The sequence below is a fragment of the Lipophrys pholis genome (genome assembly GCF_963383615.2).
Source record: "Lipophrys pholis genome assembly, chromosome: 14".
Taxonomy (NCBI): Eukaryota; Metazoa; Chordata; class Actinopteri; order Blenniiformes; family Blenniidae; genus Lipophrys; species Lipophrys pholis.
In genome coordinates, this window is record NC_137633.1 from 5,434,629 (window position 1) to 5,461,986 (window position 27,358).

The window sequence follows — 27,358 nt, forward strand, 5'->3', positions numbered from 1 at the left end:
GTTTTGCGACCAGTTCAAGTAAATTCAAATACGGGCGAGAGTTTTTGTTACGGACTACGACATTAAACTTATGATGATGTAACTACAAATGAAATTTTGAAAATAAAGCAAAAATCTCAACTATAAATCTTGAAAATGTTAATAAATATTGTCGATCAAAGTACAAGAAAAGTTTAAAAATGTGAGCTGTTGAGCTCAAAGTAAAAGCTTTCGATGGACATAATATTTCTGACAAGAAAAAAAAAAATCTTCAGGGAGAAAATGATTGAATTGAAAAATGGCTAAAAGGTTTGGAATATGACAAAAATGTAGAAAAGACCGAAGAACATTACAAATAAAACTGTTTACAGTAAATACAACATGCAAAAACTCATGAGTACAGTTGGGGAAAAATACGCTGGCTAAAATCAGAATGGTCACAAACATTTCAAATCACAACAAAAAGTAATGAATGATAAAGAAAACAACAATGTTTAGATATTAAAATTTAAAAATTCAAGATGTAAATGTGGTCAAGAAACGTGTTGACAATTTAGGCAAAATCAGCTTTTAACTTGAAAGTCATTCTTCAAACTGCAATTCAGTTTTAATCTCAACATTTTTGCACTAAATCATCAAGGAAAGGAACAAAAAATCTGAATAGAATTTCCACCGATAATTGGCTCTCACATGCAACCACATCAATAAAGTCTAACTAACATGTCGAAACGACTAAACCCCCCATTTATGTTGGGATCTTTCCAGCTCTTGATCCATATTTGGTGCTTCAGTGAATATTTCTGGTGACTGGATGGTGTGTGTTGAAGACAAACAAACAAACAAAAAAAAAAAAAATCTAGACTGTCTTAATCTGTTAAGGAGCCAAAGATTATTGTAGTTAGTTTTGAAGGCTAGCTTCTGTTTGGCCAGTCATTGGCCTCCATCTCATTTATTGATTTAAATATTTTTTTTCTTTTTCAATCATAAAACTGCTCCAATCATCCAAGAGTTGTGACATACCTGATTCCCAACTCCAAGGAAGCTCTTGACCCGGCATCACTTGAAAGCAGGGTGTCACATTCAGGTGCTCGTAAAACTGCGCTTATTAGCCACCAACGGCGGTGTTAAGGTGCTCGATCAAAGTCAAAAAGAATCAACACAGTTCAAGGCCGTCGATCAAGGCGTCATGCGACCGCTCGTCTCTCTATGTACTGTACCTAGTCTGAGCGTATAGGAAATCTCGTTTGATATTCAGCCCGCTGCGACTCCAAAGTTTCCTCCCGGCGCGAAGTGAAAACCTGTTTACCGATCAACAGAGGCCATTGGGATGCATTGCGCGCGGTCGCAATGCACCGTGTTAATTCCTCTCATTGCTGTGGTCTCGACACGACTTACTCAACACGGTCAAAGGTCGGATGCTGCGTTCAGGTCGTATCAGATGAAACTGCCACATAAAAATCTCTTTTTTTTTTTCTTTTTTTTAAATTAAATTATACTAAATGAATTATACTAAAAAGACATGAAGATGATAATACCTATATGTTTGATAAATCTCTGACGGTCGTCTTTTGACCGGCAGAGATACGAAGTGGACCGTGTACTCTGCTCACTATCTTCCTCCATGACTTGAACGCAGCATCAGTCAGTAGTTTCGAGCTTTGACCGCTCTCCTGACCGGCCGACACACTCTATACCGCCCCGCCCTTCCTCTTCTTCCTCATTGTCCTCTTTTCCTTCCTCCCCTCTTCTCACTTGCATGCCCATAAAGGGGGGCGTGTCTTCCTCTTTGGGCAGGTGTTATTCTGGACCAGGCTTCCGGATCTGACTTAAAACCTTACGTAATGGAAATGCGATTACCAGTGCCAACAGTTTTTTTTTTTTGTTGTTATTTCTTCATTTTGTTAGGTTCTTAGAAACCAAAAAGAAACCGGTATTTCATCATTGGCTCATGCTGCGTTCATGTGAAGAAAGACTGGAGTAGAAAAAAAAAAACCAGAGTGATATTTTGTAGAGGCAGTCGTTAATGCTGTGAATACCATTAGATTTAAATTAAGAGTATTAAAACATTTCCATCTTCATAGTTTTTTTTTTCTCCCTTCCAAATTTGACAGCTCACATCAGCGATATAACTCGAACGCAGCATCAGAGCGCGTCCCGGCACCTGCCCAAGGAGGACCAATCAAACCCAGATAGATTCATTTGAGTAAGAAGAAGCAGGTTATTGTTAAACTGCCTTTGTACTGAGTGATTCGTAACACTGGACTGAACTCAGTGTCACACTGCACACACTATAAACTATGACCAGCACTTGTAATGAAGCAATGACACAGCATTCTACTACTACTGTATAAATATAATGAAGAGGATGTTTTTTCTGTAATGATATTATTGAAACTGAAGATGAATTAATAAAAATAATCCTGATTATTCTGTAACTCGTGGTTGAGTCTCATTCTTTGTGGCCTTTGTCATGTATGTCATTAGGGCTTCAAAAGTATGAGCAACACTTAAACTACAACAATGTGAGTTTATTCCAGAGTTCATCAAACACAATACGTCTCCTCAAGCTTTTAGAGTTTGCAGTCATTCAGTTTTGTTTTTTTACCCACTTGGAACTCGTAACTTTCCCACTTCCCACTTACTCATTATTACAGCATCAGTACATCTGAAATAGAGGATTACACTATATTATGTATTATAAGTGAGAAATTCAGTTATCACAGCAGCTTCTTTTTGCATTATAATATGAAGAAATAAGAATTTTTAAGAATATATATTGAAATTATGAAATATTTAACATTTTGAAAATGTGTTAATATTAGAAGATAAAAGATTATGGACCATGTACATAGTATAATAAAAACAAGAAAGCAATACAATAATAAGAAATTGCAATAAAAACATGTTCATATTTAGTTGATGATCATCAGGATTGACACTAGAAACATTTTCAAACGGCAAGAAATACATATTTAGGGTAAATTAGAGTATATTATGTTTAGTTTGACAAATATACCCACAAAATAACCAAATGTAGTGTGCTTGTTTTCTACAGGTGTGTATTATTCACTCTGAAGTATATGTAAGCAACATTTGATTGGTGTGTTTTTTTATTTTTTTTATTTGATGTAAAATTTGTAAGACTATCACTGACACACTTGTACACATACAAACCACTCTCTTTTTTTTCTAATATTAATGCAGTCAGATTTGATTTAATTAGATTTTCCTAACCTAAAGTAACTTTAGTAGTCCTTCCAATATACAATTTTTTTTCCAGAACACTTGTGGAATTTACTTTAACAAATGTAAAGTTGTGGTAAAAATGTGGATTTTACTGACATTTATATTTTTTCAAAATCCTAAACATGTTTTTGTTTTTTTGTTGTTTTTTTGCATCTTTTACACGAATTCGCTATCAAACGAACAAATAGTGCCCTCACGTGCACCGTCCCTTGTAGCGACGTCCCCAATTGGCTCAGAGCAGATTCCTTTCACGGCCTCGTCCAATCAGCTGCGGCGTTGCATGGCGCTTGCGGGGCACGCGCTCTCCTCCCCTTGGTGTGGAGCTGGAAGTGACAGTCTGAGCGGAGCGGCCGGAGGAGGAGGAGGGAGAGCTCTCCCGAACGAGCAACAACGTCTGTTCCAGCCAAACTGTGAATTACTCTCCGATTTACGCCTGCTGGGACTAAACTGGGACGCCTCCGTGTGCGCTCCCGGGCGGATGTAGCAGCGCAAGAGGGGCAGGCGGTGAGTCAGTTGTGGGGTTCTCTCGCTCTCTCTGTCTGTCTCTCTCTCTCTCTCTCAGTCTCTCTGAAGTGGCTTTGTCATCAACAGGTGCCGCAGCTAGCAGTTAGCCGCTAACGATAAGAAGCACTCAAATGTGTTTTCCAAACTAAGAGCGTCTTTTTTTGTGCCTTAGATGGGCTGGTATTCATAGAGGGGGACTACTCGCCTGCAGAAGAAGCAGTGGGGTTAGTTGAGTAGTTTATAGCGGCTCAGTTGTTGCTCTTAATGGGACCAAAACAGTCATCATTCCTGTGAGCTAGGCTAGCTCGCTGTCACTCCACCCTGAAACTGCAGCACACTAAACCTCGGGTCAATTTTTAACTATTCCTCATGTTAATAGTTGACGGAGGCTGTGCTTGAAATTCTCTCACGTATCTTGGGTTGAGGTTTTCTTTACTGAAAACTTCCTATGGTTTGGCTGATTGTGTTTTCCTTCATTCCAGCTGTTACGTGAGTTGCTGGATTTTGTTTATTGATAAGTTGACCGTGCCCAGGATCTGCTGCTTAACTCCACGTAAATGAGACATTAAACGTGGTTTCTGTGGTTATTGGAAAAGATTAAAGTATTGTGGTGCTCTCTGTGGTCGGCATGAAGCGGATTAAACATGTTGGACACTAAAGGATCGTTTTTCGTTTCACTTTGTTGCAGACAAACGTTGTAAAAAAGCAAATATGTGCTTGTTATCTCGGTAGAAAATGTGCCCACTTCAGATAACTTCAGAGGTATTGTTGATGGATTGTGTTGTGCCCTGATTTCTGTTTTAAGCTCATTCCTGATTGACAATGTCATTTCAGATTAGTCACAACTTTAAGATAATCTGATGATCCCAGACAGTTTTTTTTTCTTTTCTGGTGTTATCATGGCAGTTTGGTTATAATCAGCAGCTTTTTTTTAATCTAGTTTCTGATGATCAAAAGTAGGATTTGTAGTTGTTTCTGACTTTATTTCGATTTGTTGAATAGGTGTGTGTTTACTGATTCACTCATAATCCCAAATTATACTAAACTAAAACAATACCAGTAAAAATAACTAGCTAGATACAGCTTTATTGTTATTCTTACATGCACACCATAGGCGCATACAAGAATGAAAAATTACTGCGAAAGGCTCAACTTAGGCTTTTAAAAGTGTCTAAAAACAATACAAGTATAAAACCACACAGTAAAATATATAAAATCACACATTTAAAACAGTGATAAAGCTCCAATGATGTGTCACAAAAACTGGAGTTGCACTGAGAAATTATTGCACTGGGTTTATGATCCATTTTATAGATTCTTTCACTAGATTGATAGGTGAAGCTTCAACTCTATATGGTACTCATTGAAGTCCCAAGAAGATCCCATTGAACGCAGTTATTCCAAACTGTAAAGCCAGTGAGGATAAACACCATTATGTGCTATTTTTATATCATGAAGAGTGTTTACAAAAATCATTTGGGCCTTAAAAATTCAAAAGGTTTGTTACGTACTTTTGAATGCTACTGTTCTTCCATGAGTTGTCTTTATTTATAGAGCTAAAGACCATTTTTAGAAACGTCATTTATCATCAAAGTTAATGTTTGTGAATTGTTTAATTTGATGGACAAAGATGTGCAGCTCTTCACATGGATATTAGCGAAATGTTAAGTGTCGGCACATTTCATTGGCCAAGCTTAACTCTGAATTCACTGTGCACCGTGTGTGTTTCACACATAAACAAATAGAGAATGAGGAGTCAGACGGCAAACATGCAGCGCATCGAGAGGTGTGTTGATCTTTACCGATACCGTCGCTGAGATCAGCTCATATCAGGAAATGCGACGTCATGCAGTGTGCCTCAGGCTGTCAGGATAATACTGAACCATGCTGCTGTGGCAGTTTCTTCAACATGTGGTTATACTGTAACTTTTCTTTTTTGAATTTCACCGTATGACAGTGTCAGCAAATGAGATCCCTCAAGGTGAAAAAAAACAACAATCATATGCTAATGCTGACACCATTTTTTTTTTGTTTTGTTGCTGATGATGGGTGAGGGTGGTGCTTTAATGACAGTGGAAAAAATGTGACGACGAGTGAAATTAGTGTGCTAAAGATCGGCCCCTGCAGATTCTCTCTGTTGCTCATGAAGCCAACAAACTAAATGACGAGGTCGAGTAAGTCTATGATGGAAGAGGACGACCGAGAGCTTCAAAGAGTTACTCTGACTTTATTAGATACTGCCAAGCTGGTTCGCTTGCTTATTTGATGTTTTGCTGAACCCCAGCTTTTCGAAAGTCTACTTAAATAAAATGTATTGTTATATCATTGCTATAATCATGCTAATACACGTTGCCCTCTTTGGATAACTTAGTCATTCCAGTATTTGTTTATATTTTGCTTCTGGACGTATTTTGTTGTGACGATGAATACAAATCGTATATCTGCCATTAACAAGTTTGTACCTGACATATTTTTGAGTTTATTTTGATTTAAACGACAGCTGGGGCGAATAATTTATGTAACAGGATTTTGGAGTGAGCATATTCCCCCCCTGATGTATGTGACAATATGAAACAAGCGTGCGAGGAGGATGAAACTAGCCATCTGTAGGTGTACTGAGCTGAGCCATTGAAGCTGCAGGTGCATGCATTTGATTTTAACCCTTTATATGACATTCGCTGTGGATGTTTTAAGACTTAAAGCCAGTTAAACATTGTTTTAGGTGCCATTTGCATAGAGTAGAATTGAAGTACTTTAGTAATCCCAGAAGTAAATTCTTTAAATTGAAATCTTGATATACTTATTTATTATGATATTAGTTGAAAAATAGTATATTAAAATCACATATATTTCACCATTCCTAGCTTCAAAAAGTCTTTGGATAAATTTTTCACTGCGTTTTCCTATAGAATGTTTCCTTAATGACTAATGATGCATCAAAGGGCTAAAACATCATTTAATATGAGTATTATATGATCATCAGCATTGATATTTGAGAATTGCAGGTTTTAGCAGATAAAGGGTTAAAACTGTACTGTATATGTGAAGATAGATGGTATCCCCCGAAACTGTCAGCCGACCTTTAAATGGGCTCTGCTGCCAGGTAAGAGGTCGTGTCACCATGACGACGGGGTCAGAGCCGTGCTTTTACGTCCACTCGGAGTGAGCTGGAGGAGCGGAGAGGTGAGGACAGGCACGTTGGGCCACGGGCCAGTGAAATACAGCAGTCCTCTGTTCTCTGGAATGCTCTCTCTCTCTCTCTCTCTCTCTCTCTCTCTCTCTCTCTCTCTCTCTCTCTCATTTGCTCACTCTGGGTCTCTGACCCGGTTGGAAGCCGAAGTTCAGCAGCTGTCAAATCCAAATGCCACAAAGGCAGGGTTTGCTTTCCCCACGGCTGACTTTTTGCACCAGCAGGGTTTCAGCCTCAGCTTTGGTGAAGGGTCTTTCTGTTTAAGCTCCAGGTAAGGAAGAGGAACTGATCCTTTGGAAAAGATAATGCCAAATGATTTGACGGCTTATTGCAGACATCTGTTGCTGATAATCCACTGGCCTCACCTCAGATTGACAAAGTGCAGCCCAGTCCCGATAATGTGTCGGAGCGATCACAGGGTCGGCTGGTGGAATCAGGCTGGATGGGATCAATCCAGGTTCCTTGCAGAAACTGTCTTCCATTTTCCCGTTCGTCTTTCATCTCTACCTCACCTCACCTACTTCCATCAGTCTTTTGAGCTCTTTCTCTCCCACATATCCACCACCTTTCCTCGGCACATGTACAAGCCATCCCAGCTTGGCCTGTTAAGCTTCAATTCTTAACTAAACCCAATAATTGACTTCTAAAATGCCACTGTTTCAAAACAATACATAAAAGCATCTCCTACTGTGACACATCCGCCCTGCTACTCACCTCCAAAAGAAGGTTGAAAAGCAAAAAAAATAGCTAATGGTCAAAATAGATAAAACTACAAAAAAATAAATTATTGGGGAAAAATGGTCAAACTAAACTTGCTAGAAAAAAGGCAGAAAATTACGGAAAAGGAAAAACTGCTCCAACCATTTGGAAGCGGACAGCGGCTATAAACTGAAGAGGCTAAAATAGCCAAGATGCATAAAATGACTAAAGCGGGAAAATCCATTAAAAAAACCATCTTTAAACCTCGTTTATATGGAGCTGCACAATATATTGAAAATGTGTCTTGATCCCAATATCCACATGCACAATAAATATACTGCAAAACGCTGACTAGAGCGCTGTAAAATCACAATGACAGAAATTTAAGTATCAAAACAAAGCGTAATTAACTTACAAAAATTGTACAATGAACACATTTTAATTTCAATCAATTAGCAGACATACTCAGATGAAACGAGACAGATGGTTTGGTTTCATCCAGCAGTAACAGATAATCAATGGCTCCCTGGCGTCTTACACTGACGTTGGTAAAAACAACTGCAGAGGCTGGAGTAGCTGCTCAAGCTTTCGTCGTACTGGCCTGTGTAAAATTTAAGAATTCATTTTTAAAATGTTTGTGTGACTTGCAATGTCTTGCTGGTGTATCGCTTGAATTCTTAATGTTGGAAAAAGTCATCATAAGATTTGACACTGAGGATAAAACCCTTGGTTTTGTAAAAGACATGCACATTCTGACGGATTGGTACCTTTGACATCCTGTACCCCTTTTCTTCCATTCGGAAATTCCTTGTTTCTATTAGAGTCCACTTCACAGAAATCTTACTGTCATCTAAAGCATAACATTAGGCCTGCCTCCTCTCATCAATCATAGTTTCTCTCTGCACAGTTTTAAGCCACCCTGTTGAAATACTGTCCCTGTCTACCTAATACAATCAGTGCTGGCTTCCTTTAAGCCACAGGAAACTGTTGCACAAGACCTTATTTCTTTAAAAAATAAAAGACATGCTGCTCCTGAGACTTACCCATTAAATAAATAAAAGTGCTGTTATGAAAGTACCAGCTAATGGGTACACTATGCAGCAGAGCAGGCCTGTGTTTCTGTCTGGCCGGAGGGACAAACATTAAATGTATGTCACTAATCAGTCCTCAGACATGCTCCCATTGTTGTTAATTGCAGCATGACTTCACAGTTGAAGGATTAGGCCTCTTTTCGGGATAACTAACATAAAGACATTGAGGAGCAGCTGCTGACTTCCGCTTTTCTTTCTCTCCTACTCTTTTTCATGCTGTTCCTCGTCGTCTGGTACGGAGCGGTACGGCTTTTTTTAGCTGAGGCATGCATGTGTGTGCACGTTGAGTGTGTGTGTGTGTGTGTGTATGTGTGTGTGTGTGTGTGTCTGAGTGAACTGGTGAACGTAAGATAACAGGCCAGCTCTGCTTCTGCTCCCGATGACCGACTTTTGTTTTTTTAACACTTCTTAAGTAGTAGGCCATTTGTGTCAGATGAGTTTTCGTCCGATGTCGGTGAAATGAGAGAGATCCAGTGTGACAAGCTTGTTTTGATATAAATCAGTGGGTGTTTGACAGTTTGTGGCTGTAGTCGTGCCGGAGCTTTGTGCTCAGGAAAATAAAATGCGTCTTGGCTGCAGACGACGTCCCTTCCACCCAGTTTTTTTCCCCTCGTCCTCACTTTCCACTGAGAGTTATGCTGTTTTCCTCTCGCTGATAATGTTTTAGAGGAGGCAGTTTGTGTAAAATAACCTGAGGTTGTCAACTTTGAAATCGGAGATGTGTTATGGAATACATTTTTCAGATTGGAAAAAAAAAATGTTTATATCCCGTTATAAGGTTGTGAACTGTGTGCTGAATTCTGCAGTTAGATTAGTAAACATCCATCCGTCTATTATACCTCTTAATCCAATTTTCAGTCTTTGTAGATTGTGCTGATGATGTTAAAGTTAGACGCTCTTAAAAGGATGAGTTTAGGATTAGGAGCTACATCTTTAATCAGTGCTGATGGCGACTGAGATCATCTACTTCTTTGGTTTCAGATGGTTTACGCTGCTACAAAGCGTATGAACATGTCGTGCGTGACAACACTATTACATTGGTTTCCCCTGCTGTTATAGCCAAGTTAGGTTTATGTATTAAACACAAAGCGCTGTTTGAGGAAGTGTATAAACCCCTCGGCTCTGGTTACATGTGCTTTTTATTTATTTATTTTTATATATATGCTTTTAGCTTGAGCTTTCTCATCGGTTAGCTTTTCCTCCGTTAGAGTTTGGAAGTGCTTACATGTAGCTGAATAGAGTTGATAGCAGTATTCCCAGTGGAATCAAATCAAACATGACTTCATGCCAACAACAACCTTGTTATGACATGGTTATTGTTATTGGCACACAAATCGACTTTTCTCGTCCTCCGCATGTTGACCTGCTGGGAGATAAGTTTTTAAACGTCCTTGCTGTGACTGCGTCTCTGTTGGTAAGAGTTCATTGTCTTCCAATCGCAGTGTTTGTGGCTCGATTCCTTGTCTGTGCCGTGTCCTTGGCCGAGACACTGAACTCTTAAGTTACCCCAAGTTGAGGCTGCGCGACTTGCATGACAGCCACCTCTACCAGTGTGAACGTGACCGGCTGTGACTCAGTGCTTTGAGGCTGTTAAAGCGATAAAAATGTGCTTCATAAGTGAAGTGCGCTTACCGTTGAAGATGAGCTTGCAGATCAGTTTCACGATATGGGTAGGCTAATGTTGAGACTTTATGGGCTAATCATGTCCATTCAGATTGTTACCGAGTTACAGGAACACATTAAACGCAGGCCAGTCGATGCAGGTTCTGGAAGTTCATGGAGGTGAAGAGCTGGATCACATTTACAAATTATCTTAGGGCGTGTTCACATTCTCTTGTTTGGTCCAGATCGGAGTTGTCTTCAGGGAAAAAACGTTTCATTTGGGTGACGTCAACACACCCACAATCTCTAACAACGCTAACAAGCGATCTCTGGTCCCCTTGAAAACATGGGTCTCGGTTCGTTTACAAATGTTCTTTGTAAAGGGTGGGGTGAGAGGATGTGACGTAGTGTGCAATGCATTCTGGGTGGTAAACAAACAAAGCTAGCTGCGCGAATCGGAAGAAGTAGGTGCAGAATGAAAAGGTTGAAAAATATCAGACGTGGAGTAAAGAGGAAGAAGTACAGAGGAAGAAGTAGTGAGAAAGATTCTCATTCATATCTGGTTTGAAGACTATATATCACGGTTGTTTGTGGCTACCCATTAGCCACAAGCTAACTAGCCAAACCACCACGGGCTAAAGTGGCGGGACTTTCGGTTTCGGTCCGGACCAATCAATGAGCCGTGTTTCTTCTTTACTTCCTCTCTGGACAGTGTCTGTTTCAGGCGACTAACCCAAACCAGCAGCTGTTGCAATTGCGTGACATTTTCCAGGGGGTTTGGTCCAGTCTTAAAAGTGAATTTCAACGCCATCCGAACCAAATTAAGGTGTGAAAATGCCCCCTCCTCTGGAGAACCGAGTCCCAAACTATCCCAATGTGGAAGGCCCCTTAGACTCTCGTCTCACCCAGACACACATGCATGTACACATTCTTGCATACTCAGCAGGAGGTAAGCGACGCTGGCAGATGGTGCTGTTGTGTGTTAGGAGGTTGGGTAGGAAAGGCGGGGGTGTCCCATGTTATGTATGTTAAAGCTCATGAACCCTATCTTGAAGTGCCGTCAAGTAGGTTACATGATAAAAGCTTCTATGCAGAAGTTATTGGTGTGGGGGCAGGGGTCCAGGAGGAAACAGCCGCAGAACTTCATCACCCATCACGCAGGCTTTTCTCGTCTAACTGGGTATCTTAGCGCAACCCCCCTTTTCCACTAACACCGATTTGGGTGCCTCTCGCTCACAAATCTCCACCTATTGTTTCTAGCAAAACTAGTAATGAATACAATCCTTGGACTGAAGCTGTGTACCACAAAGACGACATGGTGCCCTGTTTATCGTTTCTGCTCTGATTTGATTTTCGTGAATTCAAAGCAAATGCGCAGCAGCAGTGTCAGACAGCAGTCTGGCCTGTATCCAGCAGGAGACTCAGACCCAAACCTTTTTATTCCTGAGGCGTGTCATTGGGATGTTAATGTAGAATGTGTTAATTTCTGCTCCTGACCATGTTACTCGGGTAACCGCTCATGAGGACCAACAAATCACGGACAGAAAATCTCTGAAAATCGAGTTTTCGAGTTGGAGAGTCAGGCTTCGATTTGCTTTTGTCTCTCGCACTCTCTGCGTCACAGTTTGTCTTCATGTACAAGTTTGTTGTTTAACGCCAATGGCATTTTTCTCTTATTGATTGGGAAAATTAAGTAAAATGGTTCAGAGTTCTGGCTACATACTCTCCCAGGTGGTACCGAATCCAGATGCCGGTTGTAATGAATCTCCTACGTGAGAGACGAGCAACTGTGTTCTCATTTTAACTGACTAACACTTTGAATGTAGTAAAAGTGTTTTTCTTTTCTTAATATTGACTTGAGTTTTTCTCTTTACTTGAATTTTTTGTTGACCTCCTGGAATACTTGTCTCCCGCCTCGTAATCCGTCAGACTGATTTGAGTTTGGGTGGGTGCCGACTCTCGAGTTGAGACTCATAACATAAGAAAAACAAATGTTCTCCTTGCCAGAGGGCTCAGAGAGAGTTTGAACAGCCTAATTTTGATCCTTGACTCGTCCCGTAAACCTCCCAGTGAAGTTCACAGCTTAAGGCTTGTTGTTGCAGGGGGAACCGGAGCCCTCCAAGGGGCAATCTCCAGCACTTCTCCCCACTCTGTTATGTCTGAGCATCACTGACTAACTGCCGTCTTCATGACTCCACTGAACCCCATGAATGCTTGCTGCACCTTAATATTCATGCTAGATGTCACCTGTTTTGAATGAATGAACAAAAACATTTGTAGAATTTTGTTTGAAATGATGCCTTTTAAATTTGTCTCTGAATTACGACAGGTAAGTTTTCTCTAGTTATAGTTCATGACCATTATTTTCAGAACATGTCCTGGTTCTTACTAGATCGGCATGTGCTGCGTTGACTATCCCTGCTCTAAAACTGGTTTTCCAAGTCTTGACACCAAGACGATTTGCTGTTTTCCACCTTCGTCATGTGATTGATTTGTATTTATCAGCACCTTGTCATTACGTAAGTCTTTGTAATGACTGTGTTTGACCGCAGATCAAATATACCTTTGCGAAGTTCATGTGGTTGGTGATTTACTAACCGGGTGAGTACTATGTTGACCGATCGGTCCTTTATGACACATGACCAGTAAAATGCTTGTGTGTCAGTATACCCGAGTTCAGGAGTGTACAAGTAATTTTGTGATTAGTCAGAAGAAAAACTCTGGCTTGTGACGAGGACTGAACTCAGTTCTTTTTTTAAAAACATAATTTACTCAGTTATTTCTCTCTGCATAAAGTTTTTCCTCCTGTGATTCAAAATGTGATAGATCTATTGCTCCACTCACAGCTGTACCTTTAAATTCAGTTTATCTGCACTTAAATATATCCACAACTTGTCAAAAACCCTGATCTTTCTTTCCCCTCATGAAACTTCATTTTGTCAGTAGTGACTGGTAGCTCTTACTGATAAGCTTGGTAAAGATGTACTATTAGTGTTGGTAGGATTCAACACACGGGGGCTGAACAACCCCCTTATATCTTTCTTGTTCATCAATTGGTCACCTTAATTTGCGTTGCGGCAATTTTTGCGTGCTTTTTTAATGCTTCTCAAAGTTCTTGCAGATGCTCTACACATTTCTGTACCATTCAAGCGTTCAGTGGGCGAACATGACAGCTCCACACTGTGTTGTGTGTGGATCATGACTTCAGACTGATCAGGGAATAAAAAATAAATAAAAAAAAAGGTCTGTGTCGACAATCTAAAAAACACAACCAAACAATTTTCTCTATCATTTCAAAGTGGGTTGGATTTTGTTATTATTCACCATTTTTTAAGGTCAGTGCAGATGAACTGAGAAGGCGAGTGGAGTGTATTTTGATTACACACACACACACACACACACACACACACACACACACACACACACACACACACACACACACACACACACACACACACACACCCTTCCCCCATCAGAGGAATTTTGTTCCCAGGACTGCCTGGCATTCCTCACTGCTGCATCATGGGACCTCTGACTGACTCCGTGTGTGTGTGTGTGTGTGTGTGTGTGTGTGTGTGTGTGTGTGTGTGTGTGTGTGTGTGTGTGTGTGTGTGTGTGTGTGTGTGTGTGTGTGTGTGTGTGTGTGTGTGTGTGTGTGTGTGTGTGTGTGTGTGTGTGTGTGTGTGTGTGTGTGTGTGTGTGTGTGTGTGTGTGTGTGTGTGTGTGTGTGTGTGTGTGTGTGTGTGTGTGTACACATGTTTACAGTCCTGCTGGTAAGAGATAACATATCAAACCTGTTGTTGTTATTGTGGCACCGACAGATAAGACATCCATCCATCTTTATCTCTGTGTTTATTTTTACCTTCTCTCTCTTCCTCTCTCCCTTGCTTGCCATCTCTTGTCCCACCCCCTTTATTTTTTTTTACCCACCTACCACCTTCCTGCACCGCATGCAGGACCACCCGGTTGCTAACAAAGTCGTTGCCATGGTTATGTGTGGCGGGTAGGGGGTATCTGTCATGATGTTGTCTTTCAGCTACTGAAGAGAGAGACGTAAATGCGGGAGGAGGGTTTGATACAACATGACCATGTTGTATTTCACATCTCATCCACCTGTCAACTACACAGACAATCACATGCCTCAGTGATAGTAGGGCGGGTACTGACGCCGTCATTCATGTGAGCTGGAAAGTGGCATTGTAGACGACTGGTTAAACTTTGTCAGGTTTTTTTCCGTAGGGTTGGATGTAGCGGACAGGTGCAGGAGGTTTACCGAAAGTCAAGATAAGATTGTTTATGTCGCCTTGATTTGGATTTCATTGTGTTTCTTTTGAGTTTCAGTTCAGTGCAATACTGAATGAATGGAATTCCTTTTTTTTTTTAGTTCCAGATTAGCATCCCACTGCTGTAGGGATTATGCAATTTTGCAGGCTCGACTTGACCTGAGCATTACTCTGGTTTCTTTTTTTAAGAGCTTTAGGCTTTTTTTTATTTTTATTATCATCAGAGTTAAAAGTAATATCTTGCCACACAGTGTATTTTGTTGAATTAGATGTTTTATTGTATTCTAATGCCTGAAAACGTAACTTTGATAATGTGACTTGTACGGTATTACCAGATACCCACTAATAATACCCAGTATTTACATGCGAATGTCATGGTATAACATAAAATGTGGAAATCTGTCGATTTAGGAGGTGAAAATTCACAAATTGGATAATAAATGCAGTGACGGTGGTAATTGAAACTGAATAACAAAGGTGTAACCATTCATTATACGTCATAGACTAATCTCCAACTTTAAGGTCCTGTGCATATATCTTTACACCAAGTAACAATTGACACAGTAATTTCTGACTAAATTAATGTGGCTAAGCGAAGATGGTGAAAGTAATACATACTTTCCCCTGCACTGCCGTAGGATCTGCTCGGACACCAACACTTCAGTGCACCACGTGTGTGCGGGATGACAACCTCCCATCTGAACGGCCACGTCGCCGGGGAGGGAGGAGCAGATGAAGAGCTGAGGGGAGGACAGCAGCATCGGGAAATGGCCGTGGACTGTCCGGGAGAGCTGGGCAGTCGGACGTTACCTGTCCGAAGATCGGCACAGCTGGAAAGGATACGACAGCACCAGGTTTGTGCATACGCACATTCTTTTGGCTTAAATTCATCCAACTCTGGCCTCTGTTAGCGAGTTAGATCTCAGCTATAGACACGGCAAGGAGAGATAACTTTGGTTTTTGATTTAATAGGATACAGAAATATGTTTATTTGTATAGAATGGGGAGAATTTCATGACACAGACTTGAAATTCAGACAAACAATCAACAGACAAATGGTCTTCACAACAAAGACATGTTAGCTGGTATCCGAAAATCCACGTCTCCAACTATACTACCGTTCTCATGCTCATCCACCTCTGATTAATATCATTGTTTATCTCATTTTATTTGGATTATAAAACTTAAATAACATCACATTATCTTTGACCAGGAAAATGTTGTATTGTGTTAGCAGCTAGATTTGTTGACATTATTGCATCATGCTGTTGCACAGCTCCATGATTCAAATCAGTACATTTCAGTTTCATTCATGGAGCGCCAATACAAACACGGTCTTCTAGTTGCAGCTTCAAATCGCCCCAAAATACAGACTTAAACACAACAGTCCGACATGTGCAAGAATTAGTGATGATGGAAAGGAGGAAAAAGAAACGTATACGAGAAAGAAGGCTCCACTGAATCACACCAGCAGCTTTGAGTCGCACTGGTTTGAATGGAGTCATTCTAGGAGAGAAAATGATCCGCCAGAAGCATATTGGAATAAACAATTAACTGGCGGCAGACCTGATGGCGGCAGGAGACACAGGTCAGGACCAGGTCAATTCCACTGTCTGAGATCCTGCGCAGAGAGGAGCAGCGACAGGAGAGAGACAAATAGTTAGGGGAGTGTGTATTGAAGAAGCTCATCCAGCAATCAAAACATAAAGCAGCTTCACTACAAAGTTGTCCAACGTGACCTGATCCAGCTGTAACAGTAAACTTTATGAAATAGGAATTTTATTAAGCCTGAGCCAGAGCTTATGTTAAAATAAGTATTTTAAATTCTGTTCTAGATGTCACAGGAAGCCACTGAAGAGAAATATCGCTCATGCTAGATCCTGTTGGCATTTAAAAGGTTATTGGGACATCCTGATAAAAGGGAATCCTCATCGTTTAGTGTGGAAATAACAAATGCATGTATTTTTTTTCTTCTTCTTCAACGATACTTTGAGCCAACATGTGTTCCTGACTATACACAGGTGAAAGAAAGCAGTCCTGCAGACTTGTTTAACGTGGGAGGAAAGGAAGGCTAAGTCCTGGTCAAAGAAAACTCTCAAGTTCCTCTCAGTAGTGCTGGAGGTCAAAGTCATACCATCAAGAGTGAATATTTTCTCATGTCTGTTTAGTCTGAATTCAGGACGAGAAAATCTCTTTGGGTTGGTGCATCATCTTTGTAAATATGACTGATGATGTACAGCAGCATCAAGTGGGTCTGACTGCTCCTGGGTTGAAAAATCTTTTGCTGGTTTTGGTGTCTTGCTTTTAAACAGTTTAACCAGCATTTAATGTTTGACAAAAGAAAGAAGTAACAAGTTCTCCGAAATGTCATTAATTGTGATGGTGTTGTTTTTATAATTACTTCATAATGATAGTCACTTCCTAAAGTTGTGGTATTGCATTATATCTGAGGCTGCGTGTCGACGATGCCTTCAATCTGTGTGTGTGTTTTAGGAGGACCTCCGGCGGCGTCGAGAGGAAGAGGGCCGCCAACTGGATCTGAACACCTCACTCAGACTCAGGAAGCTCGCCCAGAACCCTCAAATCGGGATCGACAACCCCACATTCCTGCAAGACACATACATACCGCAGCAGCCAGCGCTTGGCAGCCAGCAAACGCACCCACTGCCGGGTAAAGAGAAACACACACATATCAGACAGTTTGATTTTAGGGGAAAAACAAAAAAGTAAGAGGTTCAAGTGCAGGAGTGGGGGGGGGCTTAAGAAATTCAAGAGGAGGAGACTGAAGAGAGAGTGAAAGTGAGGAGATGAGAAGAGGGAGCAAGGAATGTGAGGAGGACATGTCTCCCATGAGGGAGGGAATTCCTCAGGGAGGGAGAGAAACACACGAGAGGAGGCACTCCTAGGCGACTTAATTAAAGCTCTGTTTGCGGGGGTGGCACTGTTGACACACACAAACAGGAAGACACAGTGTAGCGTGAGGAGGAAATGAAAAGCGGAGAGCGAAGACAGGCGGAGCAGGCTGCCTCCCGCTGTCTCCCTCTGAGCATCTGAAATGATTCCCATTTTGAGCCCATTCACTGACTCCTCCCTGGTGTTTTGTGATTTCCGAGCGTGTCCCTGTTTACTGATGCGGCGTGCGTGTGTCTTTGGCAGAGGTGGAGGAGCTGCTGCTGTCGCTGAAGCAGATCCGTGGCTGCCTGACTGACCAGCAGAGTCAGAATGACATAGAGCTGGTTCTTGCACTACTAAACAAGGTAATTTAGAAGGAATTAGATGGAAAGAGCCTCCAGTCACTCTGTAGTATTTTTTTTTTCCTGAAACTCGCCGACCTCTGGAGGTAGAGAAGACTTAAAAAAACAAAAGGCTTCCATGACAACAGGGGCCTCAGAGGCTGCACAGAAACACTGTATTTCACATATACTATGTTATGATGGTGTGGTGGAGGTGAGGTTGCCTTTGCTTTCAATAATAAAAATGATTTAAACACTCTAACAACCAGATTTAACCCAAGCATTTTGACATTATCCGCCATAAAACGATGGCTGCTCCCAGCAGTGCTAACCAGCCACACACACACTGTGATCCTGATAATGACCTCAGAAGATGTGCTTCTACTTAACATTGAAGATAAACCAGGAAGTCCATATGTTGGGCCTGGTAGAGCTCAGATTCTGAGATTTTGTCTGAAATAAGACCACGAATGAGGAATGTGTTGCTCTGCATTTGGTTTGTCATCAGCGTTATCTAGATCACTTTGAGCTCTCTCATTCCGCCATGTCAAGTCTGGGTCTGTCTTTTACTTTCTTATCACCTCATTGTGAGGGAAATGCTAAAAAAAACCCCAAACAAACTTTTTTTTCCATGTATTTTTGTCTCAGTTGTAGCTGTGACTCGGTAACTTTGAAATCCAAACGTTGGCAGGTGCATTTTTTATTAGTTTTATTGCTCTTTCACCATTTTATTATCTATCTGCGTCCATCAATGTACATTTCTCCTCAGGTGTAGAGGAATGGTAGTAAAGATTAATGCGTCAGTATGCACCAGATATCTGAAAACGGGTAGTTTAGTTTTACCCATAAATACTGATTTTGTGATATAAGTGGGCATAAAAATTCACTATTTAGAAGTGCAAATGTAGACCTCTACATGCCAATACTATGACCGTGTGAACTCGATTTCTCTCTCCCATCTCTAGTCTGACTTCCAGTCGGCGCTGAAGATCCATAATGCCGTGGCTGCCAGCATGCACAGGCCCTCTCCCCCATACCCACACACACAGCAGGCACTTCCTCTGGCCATGGAGGTAAAGCGCATTCCCTTTAATTTCATTTTTTTGTTTGTTTTGTTTTTCCTCCTGTCTTGACAATCTGTTGGGTCTCTTTCTAGTCGTCTGACAGAAGTGCAATACACAGAGTGCAACAGTGTGTTTGAATACAGAGCAGCTCTGTTCAGCATCAATTAGGCCTGAAACACTCGTGATCATAGTAACACACTCAGACTCCACTAAGAGTGTGTGCACAACTTTTGTGCAGTGGAGATTTGTTAAAGTGACTGATTTAAAATGTTTCGAGGCAAAAAAAAAAAAAAAAAAGTTGAATTCTGCTGACTGCCCGATGACGAGTTGTGGAAAATAGGCATTTTCCAGTCAAGCTATCGTCCATGATGCTCGTATGATCAGTGCCGCAATTATATCCCCGCTCCTGTGTGGAGTTGGCGAGCTGTCAGAGCTATTCATGGCTCATTTCAGTGGAATCTCATTATAAGCAGCACATTATTTGTGCCCTGCGTCGGCATCTCCGCCCCCTGCCCTGCATTTGGCTTCAAATAGAGAAAAGCTCTGGGTTCACACTGTACTCCTGGAAACACGTCCCTTTGTCACGCTTAATGAAGTGGAAAAGTAATGAGGAGGAATATAAACTGCCACAACGGGCCGGATTACTCGAGGATCTCTCGGTTGCAGATGCAGCTCGCCGCTGCTTCCATCACACTCGTGTGTTTTTTCAGAACTTTCCGGGCCAGGTACCAATTTCAAGAGGACTGAGATCTAACTTTGAATGAGGGGCGTTTTAAGTGAAAAGCGTATTTTATATCTCTTTATCATATCCATTTCTGACATAACAAGAGCAGAAAGTAGCAGTCTCTCTCAAAAGGCTTTTTGTCTAAATACATTGTCATTGAAATAATTGCTGCAATTTGAAATCCCCTTTTGGGCCTGTTTAAGAGGCAACTACAAAATTGGAGTCATTCAGTTAAAGGGATTGTATGAGACTTTTGGATTTAGTCACAAAACAGCAGCAACAGTATAGTTTGGCATTTCATCGTGGGAACATGTTTTTGAGACTCGGCACGTCAGTGCTGGGTGGAGTACATTCACAGTCAGTGGTGAGATCGATGTCAAACTTCAAGAACCTGCTGCGACATGTTGGCAGACAAAGTGCTGCTAAAATCGCATTTTCTGGATGCGAGGCAATCGGGAGGAAGCAGCGTTTACAGGGAGGGAGGAATAAAGGGACATAAATGGAGTAAATTAGTAAAGATTTTTGTTTGCAGGAAACCCAGATCCCCATGAAATCCAGCATTTAGAGCAGGAATATGTTTTGAAATCTTTCAGAAGATTTTCAGAAGATACTTTTTTTTTCCTAATCTGTTAAGAGTTTTAAGCATTCCAGGTTCAAGTTGAACTTCACGTGGCAGAGTTTAACTGGCAAATGCGACTAAGACAATATGTCATGACTGTAACTGCTCTCCTGTAACACCCGTAATGTCATTTGTTGTTGCCATGGTTTCAGGTCAGGAATATCATCCAATCAAGTCACAATAAAGAAGGACTCGAACTCCACAGCCTGCTGTCAGACACGCACATCCAGGTACACACACGCACGCACGCACGCACGCACACACACACACACACACACACACACACACACCTTTCTGACTAAGGAATCCCAAACGTTACCGTTGATCCCTCAGTGGTTACTAGCACATGATCCTATCTTACAGCTGAGCGGTGTGTGTTTGTGTTTGACAGTCACTGCTCCTGGCCCATGACGGCATAGCAGAGACGGAGATGGAGCCGGAGTCGCTGCCCGCCGAAGGAGAAACACTCGCCCAGTGGGGAGGGGAGACGGTGAAGATCGTCCGCATTGAGAAGGCCCAAGACGTTCCACTGGTGAGTCCAACATGAGACTCTGGTCTGTCAAGGCTTCGCTCCAGGCCTCTTCTTCTCCTTGATACCAAAACTGCGACGTCGTTGGATCTCTGTTTCTGTTTTGTCCTTTCTCTAAATATCGGATTCTAGCTAGAGTTTGCATCAAAACACATCTCAGACACAAGGTCCTGACAGGACACTCTGTATATATCAAAGGTTGCAGTGCCCTGCCAGAGTCGAGCTGCTGATAGTTTCCACATGAATGAAGCGTGTGCGCTTTCGTCGTTTATCCTCAATTATTAATTGTCTTCAAACCATGAAAAGCTATCCACTAAGTCTAACTTTGGCAACGGGTTATGTGCTCATATCAGATCTGCGCTCTTGTGTTTGTCCTGCAGGGGGCGACCGTTCGAAACGAGATGGAGAATGTTGTGATCAGCCGAATAGTCCGAGGGGGAGCAGCCGAGCGGAGTGGACTTTTATCTGAAGGAGACGAAATACTGGAGATAAACGGCATCGAGATCAGAGGGAAAGACGTCAACCAAGTCTTTGATATTCTGGTAAATAGAGGGGCGGTGGTTTGGAGAGCTTAATAGTTTCAGTGCCGCACAAGACTTGAGGGAAGCACCTTACGATCATTATTGAAGACGAGTTTGAGCTTTTTTTCTCCACTGGGACACCATTCAGTGTGATGACATACAATGACTCTTCAAGTAGAGGAAAACGTGGGATTTAGGAATTTTTATTTGCTTGTGAAAAGAAGACGCTTGCTGTTTCCAGTCATATGTAAACTGTAAAAGAGCTTCTCTCTTCCTCTGACCTTCTGTGTGTGTGTGTGTGTGTGTGTTTGTATGGATAGGCGGACATGCACGGCCTCCTGACCTTTGTGTTGATTCCCAGCGCCCAGAGCAAACCCCCTCCCGTCAAAGAGTCTGTGGTGAGCGCTCACTTCTCGGCATGTGTAGAGACGGGATAAACAAAACCGGCTCGGTAAAAGCCTTGTGCCTTGTGTGTGTGTGTGACACCCGGTGACTTAAGAACTTCCTTTTGCCTGTTTGTTGTCAATCACTCTTCAGGTGCACGTCAAAGCACATTTCGACTACGACCCCTCGGATGACCCTTACGTCCCGTGCAGAGAGCTGGGCTTATCCTTCCAGAAAGGAGACATTCTCCACATTATCAGCCAGGCAGACCCCAACTGGTGGCAGGCTTTCAGGGACGGGGATGAGGACAACCAGCCGCTGGCTGGACTGGTACCAGGTACGGCTGCTGTCCAAGCATGTGGGGAAAGCTCAGCCGGTCTCCTGTTGGCTGATCGGTGAGCCGATCAGTGGCTGGATGTCACTCTAGAAACACGCGTGAGGAAACAACTGCTGTCTGTCTTTCCTCGTCAGGGAAGAGTTTCCAGCAGCAGAGAGAAGCCATGAAGCAGACGATAGAAGAAGACAAGGAGCCTGAGAAGTCTGGTCAGTTTCACCTCGTGTCACCGACATCTTCACTTTTAATTTAAAGTTACTCTACCAGAACAGTTAAAAATGTAGGACCCAGTTGTTATGCGTCTCTAATACGTTGTCTAAACCTTTCTGAAGGAAATCCTTCATTACACTCCAGCATTTACATTTCACCGAACATACCCGGGTTTGTTGACATCTTAGCGTAACGGAAACTCCCCAAGTTTCTCGAAGCTTTGCGTCTCGATTCACACTTGAAAAATTATCAGTTTGACGACATTTAGACTGTTCTCGTGGCTTGAAAACTCTTCCTTTGAGAAAATCTGGCTTTTTTTCAGGCTGAATCGGTCAAATGTTGATATTTACGCTTGAACTGCCGCAACGCCATCTTTGATATCCCAGAAACCCTTGCGGCAGGTTTACGAAGATGACGTCAGTCAGTGAAACATAAACACAGTTTGATGGCTCCAAATTCCAGTTTGTTTGTAAACATATCGACTTTGGTCTGATGGATTTGGGCCACTGCGCTTTGGAAACTAGTAGAAACGACTGCTGATGGTCTTCTTTTGGCGTATTGGAAGTAAATTTTAAAGATTTTTTTCTGGTGGATTAAAAAGTATCCCGCGTTTGAGTTCACAAATGAATGTCACTGGTCGTGTTGTGTGCAGGGAAGCTGTGGTGTGCAAAGAAGAACAAGAGGAAGAGAAAGAAGCTGCTGTACAACGCTCACAGAAATGATGGTCCGTCCTGTTTGTGATTCTAGCAAACATTGAAAACTGACGTTGCACTTTTCCCCCCCTCTCCTTCCTCTACGTTTTGCGTTACGTTCTCTTTTAATTTCCCCGGTCTAGATCTGGACAACGAGGAGATCCTCACCTACGAGGAGATGGCTCTGTACCACCAGCCAGCCAATAGGAAGCGTCCCATCGCGCTGATCGGCCCGACCGGCTGCGGGCAGGCGGAGCTTCGACAGAGGCTGCTCAATAACCAATCGGATCGTTTCGCCGGGGCCGTACCTCGTAAGCTCACAGAGACACGCGAGAGGACAGATCATTCTGCGAGCTTGTGCGTGAACTAATGTGTTGTGTCGCAGACACCACGCGGAACCGCCGGGAAGGAGAGCTGAGCAGTCGAGACTATCACTTTGTTTCACGTCAGACGTTTGAGGCGGAGCTGGCCGCTGGTGAGACTCGTCATGTCGCTCTGTGTTTTGTCTCGGAGGAGCAATGCGCTCGCCGAGGGAAATACAAACGTCCTTTTGGTTTTGCTGCGTTCCTCTCAGGGAAGCTGATCGAGTCTGGAGAGTTCGAGAAGAACCTGTACGGGACCAGCACGGACTCGGTGAGGCAGGTCATCAACACTGGAAAAATCTGCGTGCTCTGCCTGCACACACAGGTCTGTACACACACACACACACACACACACACACACACACACACACACACACACACACACACACACACACACACACACACACACACACACACACACACACACACACACAGAGTGTGATTACAGTTTCTTTATGTGTGTTTTCAGGCTCTGAAGGTGCTGCGGAGTTCAGACCTGAAACCTTACATCATCTTCATCGCGCCACCATCCCAAGAAAGGCTACGAGCTATGTTGGCTAAAGATAACAAGAATCCCAAGGTTCCCCTCTCTGCCCACCTCTCTGTGTGTGCGTGTGTGTGCGTGTGTGTGTGCGTGTGTGTGCGTGTGTGTGCGTGCGTGCGTGCGTGTGTGCGTGTGTGTGTGTGTGTGTGTGTGGAGACGAGTGTATCGATAATGACATTTGACAGCGTATATGTGCATATATTTGTATTAGTATAAGTGAACAATCGGCTCTGCTTTTACAGAGTTTGCTTCATATGAAACTTTGGGTTTTTAGTTGCCCTCATTGTGGACTGGCAGGTTGATATTTATTTATTTGGTTTGTGCTGTGTCTCGTCAGGTCTACAACCTTTTTTACCACTGGGTAGTAACTGTTACATGCAAAGTATAATAGAACACATAAGCTTGAATGATGTGAGCCTGTGAGTCCAAACTGAGGTTAAACAAGCCCTGCCGTTACGCCTATACCTGCCTCATAGCGAGAGAGTAAATTCACTTTTAGAGATCAGACATTTAACGGAGCACGCACACATTCTGACATGCAGCAACACGTGCAAATCTTTGTGAATATAAATTTTAGGTGAGCACACACAAAGCCCATCATATCTGAAGTGTATATAAATGTGACTACAGACAAAACAAGTCTCACGACAGACACATAAGTGTAGACCCACGCACAGAGATATCAGTTACAAACAAATTATCTCTGCAGACACATAAACATCTATTCACACACATCCATGTATAATTATAGACACACTATAATTAAGCGCCTACACACAATCATACTCACTCTCTTCATTGTTAAACAAAATAGATATCGGAGGCGTTTACGTTGATGTCACTGATGAGTGTGCGTGTTTCTGTGCAGCCCGAAGAGTTGCGTGACATCATCGAGAAGGCGCGGGAGATGGAACAGAGCTGCGGTCACCTGTTCGACTCCGTCATCGTAAACATGGACCAGGACAAAGCCTTCAACGAGCTGCTGCGGCTCATCAACAAACTGGACACTGAGCCTCAGTGGGTTCCCTCCTCCTGGCTGCGCTGAACGTGCCCGACGCACAGTCGCACGCAGCAGCGGTAGAGTAGAGCGACAGAGACCCCGCCCACCCACAGCGAGCACGCCCCTCCACAGGTTAGAGAACCCAGGCGACGAGTCGCAGGTCACAACTGGGAAGGAAAAACGTTCCGATTTTTCAGTATTATTACTAAAAAGATGGAATGTTACGCCTCGTCCTCTGAGAGAAGTATCACAGAATCACAAGAGGATCCAATTTTCTGCAGTAAAGAAGCAGTTTTAATGGAAATGCCTCCAGAATGTCAAGCCGTGAACATTCATTACAATTCTAATATAAAAGAAACCATTGTGGATTCACATCACAGTTGAAAAACGAGTGCTGTCATACGCCTCTGTGACAAAAAAGTAGATTATTATGACCGAGCTTTACTCGTCACTTGGAAAAAAATATACTGAGAGATTCATTATTAACTGGTCTGATCCTGTGACCTTTGACCTTTCTCCTCTGAGTCCACAGTTTGATCGACCTCCCGCCTCAAAACACGTCCGTCAGTTCACTCACACCAGCTTATCGCTTTCATTCCACTAAACTCAAAAATGGCAACTATGCATCCACTTCTTGTGTTTTTAGTTCTCGAAATATGACATCATTTAAAATATATATATATATATTTATCTCTAAGCGTTTGACTTATTTCAATCACAGGATGCAACATTTCATTCCTTGACAAAATGATCAGTTTGATTCACCGTGATTTCTCTCTGAATATTATACTAGAATTACACAAGACGGCCCCGGTTCATCCATGTTGCACTGTGCTTGGTAATTAGACGCCAGGCTCATCGACTCACCCGTTTGCTCGGATGATGTCGCTTGAAGATGATTAAAAACAAACGGACAGAACTTGTGTGAATTACCTCGAGAGAGAGAGAGAAAAAACTTTTAAGACTTTTCTGTGAACAAAAAACTAAAAAAAATCTAGACTCTGTGTCTTACAAATCCACCTTGACTCTCCTTCCATCACTTCCTAAAGTCTCAGAAGTTACACAAACGTGTGTTGTCTTGTCACACACTCCTGTGTCGTGTTCCCACCTGGTGGCGCTGTGCTCGATGACTGTGTGCTCTGTGCCGGATCCTCACGAACAGTGCCCGACTGACCTGTGTCGTTTTAATGTAGCTGTCGGCGTCACAGCTGCGACATTTGGACCTGGATTACTCATCTTTTTCTGTTTTGTTTTTTTTGTTTGTTTGTTTGTTGGTTGTTTTTTTTGAAAGAGTTGTCAGTGACTTTGGGCCTTTTGGGTTTTTAACCCTCTGATCATTTCAACCGTTAGGATTCAATTCTCTTAAAGTTGTTTGCATCTGTGTGGAGCTTTCGTTTAGATCCGGGACTCTTTAATTTAGCTTTTTATGGTGGATCCAACTCCAGTTCCGACTGCATATTCAGACAAACTGGAGCAACACCGAATGCAAAACGCCACAAATAAGAAAAGTCACAACAAGAATCAGCCGCCTTCAGCATTTACCCGTCTGGGCCGCCATGTTTGTCCCAGACGGATGAATTAAAAAAAACAAAAAAAAAGACGTTAGGCCTCTGATGAAGTTAATTCGAGAAGCTCGCACGCTGTATAGTGCACACGTAGATCCACACACACACTGTGCCTGTTTATTCCCATGAACACTCAGTACCACTGTGCTTTAGCAGTAGCCGACTCCCTCCAGCAGGGGGCAGTCTGCTGAAACTACAGACAAATGAACACTACGACAAAGAGAACACCGACCTGCTTCTCTTGGCCGGGCAGGTAAAACACTAGCTGTAGTTTATTATTGTGCTCCTGATGGCCTCTCGATGCTGAATTCATTAAAACTGTGTGAATGGATGTGTGTGTGTTTATGTATGTGTGTAAGTGTGTGTGTGTGTGTGTGTGTGTGTGTGTGTGTGTGTCTTTGAAGACAGCAAAGTATTATTATGACCTGAAGTAGACCTGACACCGTATCACTGTCATCACTGTGTAGAGCATTTATATATTTGTAATATTTAAAATAGATTTATGAAGTCCAGAGTGCACCAATAGAAAGGGGGGAGGGGGATTAACTGCATTGAATGTAAAGTTAATTGATGCCACTTGAAGTCACTTCTTCCTGAGAGAAAACTTCTTTTTGTATGGATATTCACAATGAATAAAGAAATAGATGATTGATAGAAAGTCAGTGACTCTTGTCTTCTGTTTTTGATGAAATGCTGAATATGTGGGAAAAAAAACTCCCAAGAAAAACTTCAAACAATACCATTAAATTGATGCAGGCTTAATGATAATTACATTAAAGATAATCACAATTGATAGTAGAAACATTGAAATATTTTAAATTGCTTCACATCTCTATCGCATGAAATATTGGGAAGAGTTTTGAAAGATTCAGATTTATGATAAATGACAAGAATATTGTCAAATGTCAATAAAAACATCTTATTGCTGAGAATGAGAAATGTGAGGAATAATGACGTATAACAGTAATCATCACAAACTTCCT

At 42.2% G+C, this 27,358-nt stretch overlaps 1 protein-coding gene across 1 annotated transcript; it reads left to right on the plus strand.

Moving 5' to 3' along the window:
• Nucleotides 1-3,553: 3,553 nt before the first annotated feature.
• pals1a (protein associated with LIN7 1, MAGUK p55 family member a) lies at nt 3,554-27,024 on the plus strand. The gene is made up of 17 exons (XM_080480868.1): nt 3,554-3,729; nt 15,233-15,448; nt 17,088-17,265; nt 17,751-17,851; nt 18,793-18,900; nt 20,387-20,464; nt 20,626-20,766; nt 21,144-21,305; nt 21,605-21,682; nt 21,822-22,005; nt 22,140-22,211; nt 22,865-22,936; nt 23,048-23,215; nt 23,290-23,379; nt 23,479-23,591; nt 23,736-23,846; nt 24,679-27,024. The coding sequence occupies exons 2-17, from the start codon at nt 15,278-15,280 to the stop codon at nt 24,853-24,855; spliced, it is 2,004 nt and encodes a 667-aa protein (XP_080336994.1). The 5' UTR covers nt 3,554-3,729; nt 15,233-15,277; the 3' UTR covers nt 24,856-27,024.
• Nucleotides 27,025-27,358: the final 334 nt, after the last annotated feature.

Bases quoted from the DNA above. Each gene is read 5' to 3' on its own strand.
- pals1a (XM_080480868.1), top strand. From the start codon at position 15,278: ATGACAACCTCCCATCTGAACGGCCACGTCGCCGGGGAGGGAGGAGCA. The intron at 23,216-23,289 runs GTAAGCTCACAG...GTTGTGTCGCAG, and splicing joins TTTCGCCGGGGCCGTACCTC to ACACCACGCGGAACCGCCGG. The intron at 23,847-24,678 runs GTTCCCCTCTCT...GTTTCTGTGCAG, and splicing joins AAGATAACAAGAATCCCAAG to CCCGAAGAGTTGCGTGACAT.